This window comes from Phascolarctos cinereus, unplaced genomic scaffold, assembly GCF_003287225.1.
Source record: "Phascolarctos cinereus isolate Bilbo 61053 unplaced genomic scaffold, phaCin_HiC Scaffold_1;HRSCAF=81, whole genome shotgun sequence".
Lineage (NCBI taxonomy): Eukaryota > Metazoa > Chordata > Mammalia > Diprotodontia > Phascolarctidae > Phascolarctos > Phascolarctos cinereus.
Genome location: NW_027555514.1, coordinates 271,611,671 through 271,628,236, shown reverse-complemented (window position 1 = coordinate 271,628,236; position 16,566 = coordinate 271,611,671). Strand labels below are relative to the sequence as shown.

The following is a 16,566-nucleotide window of genomic DNA, read 5'->3' as shown; positions in this document are numbered from 1 at the left end:
CTTCCAGGCTCTATGCACCAGCAAATTTGTGGTTGGAGAGATGATCTGGGGTGTCACTCATGACCAAGAGCTGCTGTAGTCTTCAACATCAGTGCCCCCCCATATTCACCATCAGAAGTTGCTGCTATTCCATCCACCAGCATCTTCCAGTCCAGGGTCTGGCACTATCCATACCCCATTGCACAGTGGTGTCAAGCCTGGCCCAAAGTGGAAGCCACTTTGGAGAGTCCTGGCTAGGCTGTGCTGCCCATAGTAGGATTTCCACCGCAAATATAAGGTAATCCAGGTTGTTCACCTTACCTGCTGAGATGGTCCTGGATTATCTTCCCAAGACAGGGGACAAAAAAGGACCCTACTTGATATCTGATCATTGTTAAGATACCATCAATACCCAAAATGGCTCCTACTTTAAGCCATCTGCCCAGAAGTGCTGTAAGAATAAGGAAATCTTTTGAACCTAGCCTTTGCTTTAAGAATCAGCAAAATATATATTAAAAAAAACCCATTACCACTAATCCTGCCTAACGACGTACTGGATGATGCCTATCCTTGGTAGGTATTAAGCGGGCACACTCTGGGGGACTGATTTTGGACAGGGGGTGGTTAATCTTAGGTAGGGAAAGTATGTCTTTGCCTTGGAAGTTGGGTAGACCTCTCCCCTCACCTAGGGGAATACTGCAATGGGAGACCCTACTCATCCTGTGGATATTGTCCAGAGGTAGAAATGATCAGAAGGGTCTCATTTAGGTTGAAGTTAAATTGACACTAACTTTCTCCTGCCAGATGGACACGCTACTACAGCCCAGGATACCCCCACTGTTGATGGAAATCTCATCCTGAAAATGTCTTTTAATGAGTTGGATTAGAGAGGGTGGAGAAGGGAGGAAGAAAAGGAGAGAGGAAGACCTGAGTGGACTACAGTTATCTTGATACCAAATATATGTGCTGACAGTGAATTTTATGCCAAAGGAAAAAAGAAAATATATCATATCAATCAACAAGCATTTATTAGGGGCATACTATGTGCCAGGCAATGTGCTAAGCACTGAAGATACGAAGAACAAGCAAATGTATCAGGGTCCTACAAAAAGTATTTTTTCAGAAGTATACAGATAGATCACTAACATTGTGACTTCAGATGCAATGCCTGAGTTATAAACTTGTTTACCATCATGTGTATTTCAATCATAAGGGATTTATTTTGTCAAGTGTTTATCAAAAAACTATCACTTAAAAGCAATTACACCTTATACAGGGATTAAAATGAAACAAAATCCTTCTACCTGTCATCTTTGAATGGTTGGATTTTTTAATGTATTTAATCAAAAGGTAAGTTCCATTGAGAAGAAGAGGATGAACAAAGAGCCAGATATCCTGTGGACTACATTAATAGCATCCCATTTATGAAGACTGTCTAATCTATTGTACACTAAGCCTTCCACAAAGACTTTTAATCACACCCTGAGAAAATTCATGCTGCAGATTAAAAATCTACAATGACCAAATCTAAACAATGTAAGGTTTTAGCTACACAAAAGGTGAGTGTCTTCATTTGATGAGTCACTCAAGAAATGAGAGACTTAAATCCTTGCAGTGCTCTCTCTTCGCAGGGGAAAACATATAAAAGGTAGGGACAGTGGAGGAAGGATGTCAACTGAGGAGGCTTTCTTTTCCAAGGCACCGGCAAACAGTGGGAGAATAACAGACATGGGGTTCTCATCCTCCATGCTCATACTAACTTTGTCTTTCTTCTCCCAAGCGTTTTTGCTTTCAGCATCAAAATCCATGAGAACCGTGGAGGACGACATGCTCCTAAATCCATTTGGGCTAGGCAAAGCCCTTCAGAAGGAAGATATTGCAGAGAAATCCGGAGCTGCCCCTTCCCTTGAACATTATAAATCCGAGGAGGGTGGCTTTATCAATGAGGAGGAGAGCAGAAATCCAAAGGTATGAGTCACTATCCAGTTTCATTTTCCTTAACATCAATAGGAGTCGAAAATCATTTGTGTACCTGTCTTCTTAAAGCTCCACAAAAAATGTCTCTGATGGATAGTTATGGCTTTAATGTAATCCGATTGACACTTCAATATCATCAGTGCTGATACTGTATACCCTACAAGGTTTTCAGTCCTATTGAACGCTGTTCATGCAAGTGTTTCTGAACAAAAATGAAACAGATGTCACTAAATAACATGCACATGTTCTGCACACTTCCATTTTATAATAAGAAAGCTGAAACATAATTTAACTTTTTCTTTTAAACAGAACGTAGGCTCCAAACATAGTTTCTTAAGCCGTGGTCTTCCGTTGAACCTAGCTCTTAAGCAGCTCCCTTATCTTGCACTGAAGGGATCACTGGCTTTTCCGGCTGACAATGGAGTTCAGAATACTGAATCAACACAGGAGAGGAGAGAGATTGGGGATGAAGAAAACTCAGTTAAATTTCCAATAGGAAGGAGAGATTTTGACAGTGAGTAGTTTTATTTATTCAACTCAGACATCTTAAAAGTTATCAAAAATGGGAATATGGCTTTATAAACAGATAACTGAAACAATATCAAACAAGGATACCATTGTAAAAACACAATTTTTAATATAAAGCACTCAGCATACAATAAGTTAACTAACTGATGAAATTATAGCAATTCTGGTTACTCAGAATTACTACATTAATCAAATCATTCGTGTATTTCTAGTTTAGTCACTGTAATGTATTCCTTTTAACAATCTGAACTTTTGGAATTCTTTTTTCCCTACACAGTGCTCAGGTGCATGCTGGGAAGAGTCTATCGACCTTGCTGGCAAATCTGATACCTGCAGGCCTACATCATCTTTTCCTAAGAAAACACAGCTATTTAGGTGGCAGTGAAACAAAACATGAAAGTTCCTGTGCTTCATAAATGTACACGTGATCAATGTTTGTATTTTGGAACAAACGGTTGAGATTTTTCCTGGGTAAACTAAATGTAATCGTTTTGCCGTGTAATAAACTTTGTGAGAATTCAGCACGATCATGACTCATTTGTCTACTTGACTGATGGTAACACCTTCAACGTCCTATATTTCCATCAGACAGAGCACGAGTGTACTTGACATGTTGCTCTTTCCAAAGGTGATAGTCATGACCTTTTCAATGATGACTCGGTTTTCGGTAGTGACTAATACAGACACCCAGAGAACAAAAGAGACAAATTCAGAGCCTGAAAAACTGAGTTAATTTTGTCTGCCCTGCAATCAATTTATTCCTGGTGGCTGGCTTGCAGCCTTTCACTGCTGATCTGGCTAGTATTTGCTTTGATTTACTCTGTAGATTGCTCGACGTCTTAGGAATCTTACTCATTTGGAGCTGAGACAGTTCATTTTCACGATCACAGAGGCCATTGTCACCGTTCAAATCCACCTGTTTTCTCTTGGGGCCCTTGTTTCCTGTCTGACCACTTGGTTTTTTGGATAATTTTTCATTTTTACTTCTGTTCAGCTGAACATTTCCAGAATTTGTTCCAAGGGTTGGTACTCCATTAAATGAATTTGTGCCTTCTATTATGCAAGAGGTATAAAAGAAAAAGAAAAGAAAAGAGAAAAAGGAAAATAAATACCTATTCAGTACTACTGCCCAGAAGAATTCAGAGTAGGCTAACACATTCAAAGGTTATATGTTTTCAACAAACATTCTTTATATAAAATCCGGTCAGCTGATTAACTAAATAGGAATGCTCTCAAGTGAGAGGGTATCCAGTGTAAGCGTATGACCATCAAACTCCTCGGTCTTCAATTCTTATCTCTTTACGTCACCTAAAATGTGATTCTCAACAAAACACTTTCTTTTAATAAACAATCAATTTATAATTTTGTCTAGTCACAAAGGTTACTTACAGAAAAATATTTTAAACATTTAAATCTCCATGACTTTGAACTAGTTTGCAATTAATCTTAAAAATTAAATTTGTCATGGAATTTAGTACAAAACTAAAAATATTAGCCAGTCTCATTTTATAAAGCATCTCCATTCTACATTTTGGGAGGACTGGGAGGGAGGAAGGCCAATCTTGACCTAGGATTTCACTGCTGAAGGGGATTTCCAACATGGAAACTCTCTCTATTGATGCAGACTTGCACATCACTTGCAACTTAGTCTAGAGCTTCCTGGGACAACAGGAGGTGAAAAGACATGCTCTTGGTCAGATAAGCAATAAGCGGCAAAGGCAGACCTTGGATCTATGTGTTGCTAACTATAAGGCTAGCTCCCTAGCCACTAACACCAAGTTGCTTCTCATATTACTCTATATTACCACATTATTTAAAAGAATCTCTTACTTTGTAAAAGTTTAAAAGTTTAAAAGTTAAGCCTGGGGCAGAGAAAACATGGCCATAGATACTGTGTTTGGGGAAGATAAATGCTTGGGGAAAAGTGATATGTTCCACTTTGGAGAGGTTGTTTTTAAGATGTCAACTAGACACCCAGGAATCAGTGTCTGGACTGGAGTCCCAAAGAGAGATTAGGAATGGACTTATGGATCTGAGAGTAGTGTGCCTACAGATAATAACTGAACCCGTGAGAGCAGATGAGCTCCCCAAGAGAAAGAGTATACAGACAGAGTGGTGTCTTGGATGACATACATTTTTAGGGGGCAGGAGATAGATGGTAATCTAACAAAGGTAACTGAGCAGTGGCCAGAGAGGTAGAAGTAGAAATGAAAGATAGCTGTCATCGAGGCCAAGAGAAAAAAAGGAGCATGCAGGAGGAAGGGAGTAATACATATATTCCTTAAGGCAGAATATAAACACCTTAAGGTAGAAATGGCCATTGAGTTTAGCAGCTAAGAGATCACAAAATCTTGCTGAGAGAGGACTATCATGGACTGGAGGTTGGGTACGAAGCCAGATGACGAGGTGGTGAAAAACGACTTGAGTGAGTAAGAAGCAAAAATAGTCAATATGACCTCTTCTTTTTAGAATAGGGACTCGCGGCCTTTTTTGTGTCATAGACCCTGTTGATAGTCTGGTAAAACTGATGGAACTCCTCTCCAAATCATGTTTTTGAATCATTGGAGTTTTAAATTTCATTTAAAGGTTAATGAAAATAAAATAAAGATGTGTTTTTCCCCAAGTTCATAGACCCCTGAAATCTATCCATGGAAGCCAGGCTAAGAACCCCTGTTCTAGAATCCTGGGAGTAAATGGGAAGGGAGTTCTAGAAGGCCAACTTGAGGAGATGTCAGAGTCAAGTGAAGGTTTCTAAGGACAAGTGAAGCTTGAGAAAATTTGTAGTCAGTGGGAAAGGAACAAGATGACACGGAGAGATTGAAATGAAAGAGAAGAAATAACTCATGGGGCAAGATCCTAGAGGAGTTCAGAGGGAAGGAGATAAAGAGCTTAACCTTGGCAAACGAGAGAGCCATCTCATGCTCAGAGACCGGAGCAAAGAAGAGGATGAATAATGTATTGAGGGGACATAATGTACAAAGGAGGAGAAATGAGAAGATTGGTGACAAACGATCTTGATATTATCTGCTAATACACAAGAAGAGGCAGCTCTGGGGGCTTACAAGAGAAAAGAGGGTTAGAAAAGTCATTACATAGAATATGTGATAGACAATCAGTCAGAAAAGAAAAGGATTTCCATGAAACAATAAGAGTGTATACGAGATGACAAAAAATGAATTTGTAATGGCTGTTGTCAGCACTGTTGAGTGCTTCCTTTTAAAAAATGTTCAGCATCTCCTGCATCAGCTCAGAAAAGGCAGATGGGGAAGACGACCGAGGGCAGGGAGTTGGCAGGGGTGAGTGACAAGCCAACAGGGCAGCAAGGGGTTCAAGGGTGCAAGATGCTGGATCAGTGAACTGGTTAACTGCAGGGCTGAGACTGTTCAGGGAGGAAAGTAAGAGCAGAAAAGGAATGATGGACTGACAGAATAAGTGGGTGGGGAATCGGGCAGGCAGGCGTGGGGTGAACAGAGTTTGCAGTGAGGATAAAGGATGGGTTTAAGAAGAATAAGGTAGAGTGAGCTGCCTTACAATAAAGAAATATTGATCGGGGAGAAGAATTTAAACTTATATGTGTATATATAATAAGTCTTCAAATGAAGAACAAAAATGATATCTAAAATACTCCAAATGTTTTTTTTTCTTAATTCATGAAGTTTAAGATCAATCAAAAGTTCAAGTGGGATGCTTTATGCACTTGCAAACTGTTATGTAGATTCACTTAAGCAAAACACAACATTTTAGTTCATTTAAAGAAATGAAAGCTTTCAGGATAAATTTCCCATCACTTAAAATACTTTGGTTTTTTGTTGTTTTGTTTTGTTTTGGCTTTCCATTCTGCTATTAGCTCAGAGCTAGTTATAAACTGTTCAGATGAAGTGACAACAATTACCAGGGAGGGCATTTTGCAGGTGAGGTGTACACGCTGGCTCTCCTTCGGCCTCGTTCTTACTGTTGCATCTCTCATGGCTGGTCATGAAGTCATCTTTGTAAGTGCAAGCAAACTGGGACCTAATTAAGGCTTGTTTCATCTGGTGAAGCAACAGAAGAAAATGAACAATTACTACTATACTTGTGGTTCAGCCAGAGCTCATCTCGTAAAAATCCTTTAAAATTCTTCTGATCATTACAAGTTTTATTCATCTTGAGTCCTGAAATCCTCTTCTGGTGTCTTGCACCTTATTCCCTGTGTGGCCTTGGACAAGTCACTTCTCACCTAATCAAAGGAGTTGAACTAGACACATCTAAGGTCTTTTCCAGTGCCAGCTCTACCAGCCTAGGAATTCTTACAACAAATTTGCTTTTCTTCATGTATCTTTCAAGTCAGAAGTTGGTGACATTGAATTAGAAAAATAAATTAATTTCAGAGAAAATTATGCTGTGTGGATAGCATGAAGATTTCTCAAAGAAATTTAAGTGTGACAATCTGGGGGTCATCAGGAAAATAGCACCTTGAATTAAAACTAAGTTATGCTATGAATGACGTTCTATGATTGCTAACACTCTGTAGATTACATCAGACAGCTCAGTGGCGTGGGTGAAGGACTTGGGGTCAGTAAGAACTGAGTTTGAATCCTGCCTGAGAAACTCAATGTGACCCTGGGCAAGTGATTTAACTTCTCTCTGCCTCAGTTTCCTCATGTGTAAAATGGGGATGATAACAGCACCTATCCCAGAGGGTTGTTATGAAGATAGAATGAGAGAATACAGGTAAAGTAGTCTTAAAGTGCTTTATAAATGTTGGCTATCATCCATTCGCAGCACACTGAAGTAAACAACTGTGAACCTTTCCAAAGATAATGGCAATGATCTCTACACCAGGGAGAAATGCTCCTCAATTGTGCATTAGACAAAATTAGAACAAGCTTCCATTCAGAGGGCACAGAGAAACAGCAAATTTTTCCAAATGCTGCCCATAACCCCAAAGGATAAAGGACTTTTATATCTCCCAGACTTCAATTTCCCTTACCTATGACATCATCTGTTCCCACTAGCCCACTAAAAATCACTTTTCATTTGCCTCAATTACATGAGATGTTTTACTTTCATCGATGTTTCTTGTTAAAGACAAAAACAAAATACACTCCTCCTTCCCCCCCCCCCACAGAGACTCTGCATAGAAAGGATTATGAAGGTGATTTCTGCTATCACAAAACACTGGTTGTCAAATTCACCGATGTACAAAGCTAGGCAGGATAACTAAGGAAACAGATGCCAGAAGCCAGATTCAAAAAGATTTCAACAGGCTGCAACAAGGGGCCAAAAGCAACAAGATGAAATTTATTAGGGTTAAATGCAAAGTCCTATGCTTAGGTTCAAAAAATTACTAACTGCATAAGAACAAAAGGGATCTGGTTTAATAGCCTTCCACATGGGAGAAGACAGAGATTTTGGTCAACTGCAAGTCCAACATCGCCAATACTGTGATACGGCTGCCAAGAAAGCAATTTTACTCCTCGGGTCCATTAAGAGAAGTATATTCTGGATAATGGGCAAGTAATAGTTCCATTATTCTCTGCACTGATCAGACTACACTTGGAGTATATGCTCAGCTTTAAATATGACATGTCAATGGAGACCCCAACAATCTAGAGAGCATCTAAAGGTCGACAACCAAGATGGTGAAAGGTCTGAAAGCCAAGTCATATGAGGAAGAGTTAAATGACCTGGGGTTGCTACTCAGAGAAGAAATGAGGAGGGGCAGCTAGGTGGTGCAGTGGATAGAGCACCAGCCCTGAAGTCAGGAGGGACCTGAGTTCAAATCTGCCTCAGACCAAACACTTGACGCTTACTAGCTGTGTGACCTGGGCAAGTCACTTAACCCCAATTGCCTAAAAAGGAAAAAAAACTGCAAAAAAAAAAAAGAAATGAGGAAATGTGGATGGCCTTTAACATATTTGAAAATCGCTATCACGTAGAAGATGAAATAAGCTTATTTTTATTGTAGCTGTATTAAATGTATTATGTATTATGTGTAGCTCTAACCACTGGGTATAAGATTAAGAGATATAGATACTCTTTTAATAAAATAAAGAATTTTTAAACAAGTCATGTTATCCAGAAATGGAATGTAAGCTCTTGAGGGCAAGGACTTCCCAGGACATAACAGGGCCTGACACACAGTAGGCTCTCAATAAATGCATGTTGATTTGAACTAGTTGGAATAAGCCATCTAGTGAAATAGGGAGCCCTGTCACTCAAAATGTCCAAGAGAGGCTATCTGTATCCCTATTAGGGAGGTCAGAGAAGGAATTCCTGAACTGGGAAGGAGACTGGACTCTCTAGGGTCCTTTCACACACTTAAAATTCTTTGATTTTATTAATTCTACCCCCAAATAGGGAGAAAATGTTAAGTTGCTGCATTAGATTGTATTTATAACTTAAAAAGAGGCTGCTTTTCCTTTGTTCACAAAAGTTGAATTTCTGTTCACAAGATTAGTGGTTACTTAGAATTGAGATTGCTTCCTGTTGCAAATTTTCCAAATCTCTCTGTTTATTTGTATTGGAATCACAAATAGGCAAAACAATTCTCTCCTGAAGCAGCTTTTGAAGTGCTAAACAACTGAGAATAATGTCCAGATTCATGCGTGGCTGTTCAAATCGTTTCATGTTCGAGTCACATGAGAAGAAGAGATTGAATTTTGCTTCAGAGTGGTTTCCCCTCCCCCACCCCCACCCCTTGGAAAGATTTCCGCGAGCAGTAAAATTGCAGTGAACTTCAGGTTTGCCAAGAATTGGTAAAGTCCTTTTGCCGCAAACTGTTTTGAAACTGAAATTTTTAGGAGGTTCCCAGTTTGAGGAAAATAGTACCTCATGTAGGAAAGCCTGACTCTGGTTATATTAAGGAGAAGAATGAGTCAAACTGCTAAAAAGTTACAACTATTATCATAAGTGAAATGGAGTTTCTCTTTAAAAAAATGTTTTACTGATGCCTTTTGTCATTCTATCAGTCATGTGGAGGAAAGACGAGAGAAAGTTCCCCTCTCTCCTTTTCCAGACTGAACCCTCCAAGGGAACAAAGAAAAAAATAAGAAAGAATGGCCAGCAGTACATTAGACAGTGGGCACAAAATTCGGTTCTAGCAGTTCCATGTCTCAATGCCATGATAACAGTAACAAAAACAATGATAGCTAATATTTATATAGTGCCTACTATATAACCAGGCACTATGTTAAGAGCTTTACAATTATATGATCCTCACAACTACCGTGGGAGGTAGGTGCTATTATTATGCCCATTTTGCTGATGAGGAAACTGAAGCAGACAGACTAAGTGACTTGTCCAGGGACCAACAACTAGGGAGCATTTGAGGTTGGATCTGAACTCAGGTCTTTCTGACTACAAATATATATTATCCGTTCTCTAGGACCATCATTTTTTTAAAAAATTATTTTTAGTTTTCAACATTCACTTCCACAAGATTTTAAGTTCCAAGTTTTCTCCCCATCTAATCCCTCCACCCACTCCAAGATGGCACACATTCTGAATACCCCTTCTCCTAATCTGCCCTCCCTTCTATCCCCCCACCCCTTTTCTTATTCCCTTCCCCTTCAATTTTCCTGTAGGGCAGCATACATTTCTATACTTCATATCCCGTATATCTTATTTCCAAGTTGCATGTGAAAAACAATTTTTTTTAACATTTGTTTTTAAAACTTTGGGTTTCAAATTTTCTCCCTTCCTCCCTCCCCACCCATGCTCATTGAGAAGGCAAGCAACTCAATACAGGTTATACATGTGTAGTCATGAAAAACACTTCCATGGTAGTCATGTAAAAAACTAAGTATATTTCCCATAATCCTATCCTGCCTCCCATTTGTTCTATTCTCTCTTTTGACCCTGTCCTTCCTTAGAAATGTTTGCTTCTGATTACCCTCTCCCCCAATCTGCCCTCCCCTCTATCCCCCTGCTCTCTTGTAGGACCACCATTTTTGGTTTTTGGTTTTTAATTACTGAGAGTACAGCTTTCTTTGAGAATTTTTTTTCCCTTGATGTTGTGTGTAATACTCTTTGGGCTCTGGTTACATTGCTCTACACCAGTTCATTCAAGTCTTCCAACGTTTCTCTGAATTCCTTATATTTGTCCTTTCTCATTAAATGGTATTCCATTACAATCATAGACTCTAGTTTTTAGAACCACTTCTCAGCTGATTAATGCCCATTTTGTTTCCAGTACATTGCCACCAGAAGAGGCGCAACTCTAAATATACTGGGACGACTCAGATCATCCCTTTCTGTCCTTTCTGTCCCGGACATCCTTGGGGCCCAGTAGCAGGACTGCTAGATATAAGGCTACAGACAGGTTAGGCACTTTCCTTGCATGACTCCAAACTGAACAAATGGACTGATTTACAGGCGCCCATCTTCCCACAGCCCCACCAACATTGACTATCCCCAATTTTTGTCATCTTGGACAGTTTTGGAGTGTGAAGGGAAAATGCAAAGTCTGTTGTTTATTTTAATTTGTATCTCCTTGTTAATGGATTAGAGAATGTGTTCAAATAATCATTTATATTTGGAATGAGTTTCTAAGGCTCAAGTATAATAATTAAATCTTTAACTTTAAAATTATAAAGACCTTTTCATATTCAGTTTTCTTTCTAATCAGTACATAAACATTTTTTAAAAATTTAAATTGATCTTTTCCTACACAAAAGCTCTTTTTACATTAGCAAGTTGTAGGAAACAGATGGCACAATAGATAGTGAACCGGGCCAGGAGCTAATAAGATTTGAGTTCCAATCTGCCCTCACCTGTTGGTTGTGTGATCGTGTACAAGTAACTTAACCTCTGTTTATCTTACTTTTTCAACTGTAAAATGGGGATAATAATAATAGCAACCTTCCAGGGTTATTGTGAAGATCAAATGGGATATTTGCAAACAACTTAACATAGTGACTGGCACATAATAGTCATTATATAAATGCTAGTTACTATTATTATTATTATTATTTATATTTTCCACTTAACTGTTAGTACCACTATTAATTATAATTAGTTTACCTTCATTCTTTTTTAACATTTCTAAATTTACTATCATTCCAGATAGAATTTCAGCCCAGTTTTGGTTTAATTCAAGTCATCAATTATTCCAAGTTGTTTATATTGGAAAAAGCAAGAATTACCCTTTTCAGTTAACTTCTAATTTTTGGTTCTGTATAGACTTCAAAGTAACAATCATGTTTGACTCTGACTAATGCAAAGTAAACAAAGAGAAAACACAAAAATCTCACAATGGATATATTTTTGGTTTAATCCTTACTTTTAAGTACTCTTTATGGAAATACTATTAATGTATCAATTGACCACCTTAGCATTTGACAGTGCTGACTACCTCCTCCTTCTTAAGCCTTTCCTTTGGCTTTAATGATACTCTACTGTACTGCACATCCTCCCGTCTTTGACTCCCATTCACCTCACTCCTCACTGTAAAGAGCAGGTACTTTTTTTTGCTTTTCTTTGTATTTGCAGTTCCCAGGAACTGTATCACAGTTCTTGACACATAGTAGGGGCTTAATAAATGCCATCTGACTGATATGAGAGGCAACATGGTGTGGTGGTTGGATCTGGAGTTGGAGACATGGGCAAGAGCACCAATAGTGGTACTTATTACCTGTAGGATCTTGTGACTTGTCCAAGATAATGACTTGTCACCATCTGGGCTGAAAAAGAAGACAATCTACACTATGTTTACCTGGTCTGCCAGAAACATTTATTATTTTATAGGCAGCTTGCTTGAAGAGAAAGGCTGCCCAACAGATTCCCCTATTAATCAGAAGATTCTCTCATTCAAGCCATTTCCAATTCATAGTCATAGTAATGATGGAACAAAGGATGCAAACATTCCAGGGCAACAAAGGAACCAATGCACACAGGCTCCAATTCTGGTTCTGAATTATGTCCCAAAAGGAACATTGGTGATAGGAGTACATTCTAAGGAAGATGACTTCTCTGAAAAACTAAGGAGGTTCCCTCTCTAGATCAAGTCAAAGGTTCTAACGACTCAGGATTAAGAGTATATACAGTGCTTTCAAATTCTAATCTGGTCAGAGATTCCAGGGAAACCAAGGACACCATGATGTGCCAGATCTTCATTTCCGTAACATAATGAAGGCTGGAGTACTGCAGGCTTCTCTAGGTCTTTAGTCTTTTCCAGCTCTGATCAGAGGACAGAACATGATGTTGAAATACTCCAAACCAACCTCATTTGTTCAACAAAAACCAGCTTTTCTGGGCTTTAGTGCCACCAACATTCTTTCCCTCTATTAGATTTTAGTCATCTTGGATTCCTCCCTCAACTTCTCAAACTAGCTACTATCAAATCAGGCCTGCTCTCCTCCCACAGGCACGACTCTCTCTTATTCAAAGGCCCTATTAAGATAACATGCGTAAAGAGCTTGGCAAACCTTAATCTATAAATGCCAGGTATTATTAGCTATTATTGCTCAGGCCCTTCAAAGATCAGAGAAAGATTACCCCCCCTTTTCTCTCTTCAAATTCTTCACAATCCTCGCTGCACAATGCTGCTGTATTTATCTTCTTCAAACAGGACTATTTATGTTCTAAAATGGGACCCTATCGCCTAAAGCATCAAGTTCAAGCCTGGTATTCATGGCCTGCCAAAACTCGACCCTGTCATATCTCTATGACTTTCTTTTCTACTATTTTCCATTGCTTTTCCTGCTGCTCCCTGTCTAGGCCTTCACTGGTGCTGTTGGCCCAGGCCAGAATGGTCTCTCTTCCTTTCCATCTCCTGCCCATTCTTCAAGATCCAATTCGATTTTGACCTCTTTCTAGAAGTCTTCTTAGACTACAATTACCATAGCCAAAGATTTAGAGCTGGAAAGGACCTCAGACAGCAGTTAATTCAGCCCCCTCATTTTCCCAGGGTCTTTCTGATTCCAAGTTCAGTGCTCCATCCATACCTGATGCTTCTCTAATCTTCTAATTAAAATTATAGAAATTCAGAGTTACAAGGAATCTCAGAGATCATGAATTCCAACTTCTTAGCAGTTAGGTGGCTCAGTGGATAGAACTCTGGGCCTGTGGTCAGGGAAACCTGAATTCAAGTCTCAGACACTTTCTAGAACTAAAGCAAGTCACCGCATCTCTCTCTGCCTCAGTTTTCTCAAATTAAAATAGAGATAACAATAGAATCTACCTTCCAAAGTAGTTGTGAGAATCAAATGAGATAATATTTGCAAAGTGCTTAGCACAGTGCCTGGCACACAGTAGGTGCTTGATAAATGCCTGTTTCCTTCCACTTCCACAGAGCTGGGTTTGATTTGGTGGTTCATTGACTGCACATTCACCTGACCATTTCTAGCTGGCCCCAGATCATACTTCACATTAATCCACCCTAGACATCGTGGGACATTCTGCCATCCTCCCTGCTACCCACATGTACTCTCACCAACTTGTCCCCTCTCCTCCCCTACCTCTCCTACATATAAACACTACCTACCTCTTTCTTTGGGATCAGTAATCTAATCACAGTATTAAAATTGATCAACTCATTGCCCTATGGCTCCACTCAGCATCCCTGGGACTCCTTTCTCTGGGCACTACTCTCTTCTAAGTGTTGCCTTGAGTACAGAAGCAGTGTTGGGTCCCAATTTTTAACACTAGAAAGAGCTAAATAAATGCTTGTTCATTCATCCAGAGAGAAGAGCCAGAAAAATGAAGGATATTGACCAAGATGATATGAGATGGGCAGTTCACAAACAAGTCATCAAACATACCAAATCTCCAAATTTAGTCTCATTTCCTGCTTTAAAATACACTTTACAAGACAGAGTTTCAACTGCAGAGAACAGATCCTTTCCACAACCGAAAAGAAAATTTTCTATCAAGAGAGTCAGAGTTAAAAAGTGTTTACAAGCTGCTAAAGTGCCCAGACGTAGTTACCTCAATGATATGATTTTCTTTTACAATTCTGTCATTCCAACAAGTCCTATATCTGGGGAAGTACCAGAGTCACTTGTGTATCTGGTTATATTGATTCTTTTGAGGCTTCAGCTAGAAGAGTCATATACAACAAAACACAGAAAGACTGACTCGATTTCCTTCTGAATTACTTTGTGTCAGGGCTATTTGCTAGGCCAACTAAAGAGCTAAGTAAAAGCCATAGAAAAAATAAAGTAATAGAGCTACAACACCAAAGGTATTCATGACCAGTTTTACATTTCTTAGAATAAACCACTGGAATCTCACTGATTACTCTGCACTTAAAGAGGTCATGTGATCTGAAAGATGGTGATGTAAGTTAATGAACTGAATATGCATTTTTAAAAATTAGAAAACCAACTATGCAAATAGACTACCCTAATTTAGTTGTTAGGACTATATTTGTCTCTTAAAGGAGTCTAGTGAAGTGATTTTTTTTTCATTTATTTAGTATTTTTCCCCAGTTACATGTTAAAACAATTTTTAAGATTCATTTTTAAAATTTTGAGCTCCAAATTCTCTCTCTTCCTCCCTCCCCACTCTCCACCCCCATGAGAAGGTAAGCAATTCGATCTAGGTTATACCCATGAAGTCATGCAAAACATTTCCATAACAGTCATGCCGTGAAAAAAAAATATTTCCCTCCCCCCAAAAAAACCTAGTGAAGTGATTTCTTTTTCAATTTTGGAGAACAATTTGCATACAGGTTGGACCAGAACAAGGTGGAATTTGCTTACCAGTGCTAGCTACAAATTCCAGCCTTCCCTTGGGCTGGTTCCTTGCCGTGGCTTACGAAGCACCTTGTTGGTCAGTAAGAGTAAGAGGCATTTAGGTCCTCACTGGCTTTTTAACTTTTTAAATCCATGTGAACAGCCTACCCTAGTGGGAAATCTAGCATTGTGGACAGTTTATCTTCTGAACCACAGTTCATGGTGACCTAACCACTTCTTCCTGGTCTGAGCAACTCTACATTTAACTCACATTACAGACCTCATTGTCTCTTTTGAATATATTTTAGAGAAATTTTTTATTTTTATTTTGTATTTTTAGAGGAATGATTTTTCCTCTGAGGACTGTTTTTGCTGCATCATAGAAATTTTGGCATATTGTTTCATCATTACCATTTCCTTTCGCATAATCATTCATTATTTCTATGATTTTGTTCTTTGACTTGCTTATTATTTAAGATTGTATTAAGTTTCCTCATCTGCAAAATAAGGATAAAAATAGGCCTACCTGCCAGAGTTGTTGTGGGGATCCAAAGAGATGGCATACATAAAGCACCTGGCTTTAACCCTAACGTAGTGCTACATAAATGTGAGCTGTAATTGTTACTGGACTTTATCCCCATTTCTTCTGATCTCCTAGTCCCAGGCTATATGCTGACATCTCTCTCTTTGTTTATTCTCCTTGGTCACACTACAGGGGGTTTCTAGAAGAGGAAATACTTTTATGTTTTCCTCTATCCCATTCCTCTCTTAGCATCTATTCAGACCTCATCCACTCCTGCCTTAGCCATCAGTTTCTTTGGAAGGGCCTTAATCTCTGGAGGCTGACTCCCAGAAAATAATCAGTCATGAAGGAGGCTGTGTGGTTTGATGGGAAGTGCTCTGTCTGATGGGTCACGAGACCAGGTCCAGCCACTATGTACATACCATTAGCATCACCACTCCACCCTTTTAAGGCCCATCCCACCTCTGGATCTAAGGTCTCCACCCCTTCTACTTTGGAAGCTGGCCACCTGTGGGGACATCTACTCCCCTTCTCCTGAGGTGAGATCCAGCCTTGGGAAGCATGCCCACTACTCAGAGGCAGTGGTCTCTTATGGTACCCATTCACTCCAAAGAAAGTCCATCACTCTTCCCTCTACCCCCATGGGTACACACTTTAATACCTCCCCTCATGATTAACCCTTCTAGAGAAAGATTAGCTTCCTATATTCTTTTCTTCTTTGCCTCTTCTTACCCCACTCCATAAAATCTCCCCATGTAGATGTTCAGAGACCAGCCAAATTATGACCCTTTCTCTGCTCAAACCCATGGCAAGCTGGTTCCTTCTTACTCTTCTCTCCCACACTGCACATGGGTGACTTCCCTGTTTTACCTTCACTCATCGCCTTCTTGAGGGAATGTGGAT

The 16,566-nt window shown here is 39.4% G+C and overlaps 2 protein-coding genes across 3 annotated transcripts in view; one reads left to right on the top strand and one right to left on the bottom strand.

Annotated features, from left to right (window-relative positions):
• Positions 1-985: 985 nt before the first annotated feature.
• Positions 986-16,566, bottom strand: part of PARPBP (PARP1 binding protein) — a 76,697-nt gene continuing 61,116 nt past the window's right edge. For both annotated transcript variants that reach the window (XM_020982353.2, XM_020982354.2), the window contains 2 exons: positions 6,377-6,515; positions 986-3,537 (listed from right to left, as the gene is read on the bottom strand). In XM_020982353.2, coding sequence (XP_020838012.1) covers positions 3,194-3,537; positions 6,377-6,515 — 483 coding nt within the window. In that variant the 3' untranslated portion in view covers positions 986-3,193. The remainder of the gene's footprint in view (positions 3,538-6,376; positions 6,516-16,566) is intronic.
• Positions 1,708-2,478, top strand: PMCH (pro-melanin concentrating hormone). The gene is made up of 2 exons (XM_020982355.2): positions 1,708-1,947; positions 2,266-2,478. The coding sequence occupies exons 1-2, from the start codon at positions 1,708-1,710 to the stop codon at positions 2,476-2,478; spliced, it is 453 nt and encodes a 150-aa protein (XP_020838014.2).

Bases quoted from the DNA above. Each gene is read 5' to 3' on its own strand.
- PMCH (XM_020982355.2), top strand. From the start codon at position 1,708: ATGGGGTTCTCATCCTCCATGCTCATACTAACTTTGTCTTTCTTCTCC. The intron at 1,948-2,265 runs GTATGAGTCACT...TCTTTTAAACAG, and splicing joins AGGAGAGCAGAAATCCAAAG to AACGTAGGCTCCAAACATAG.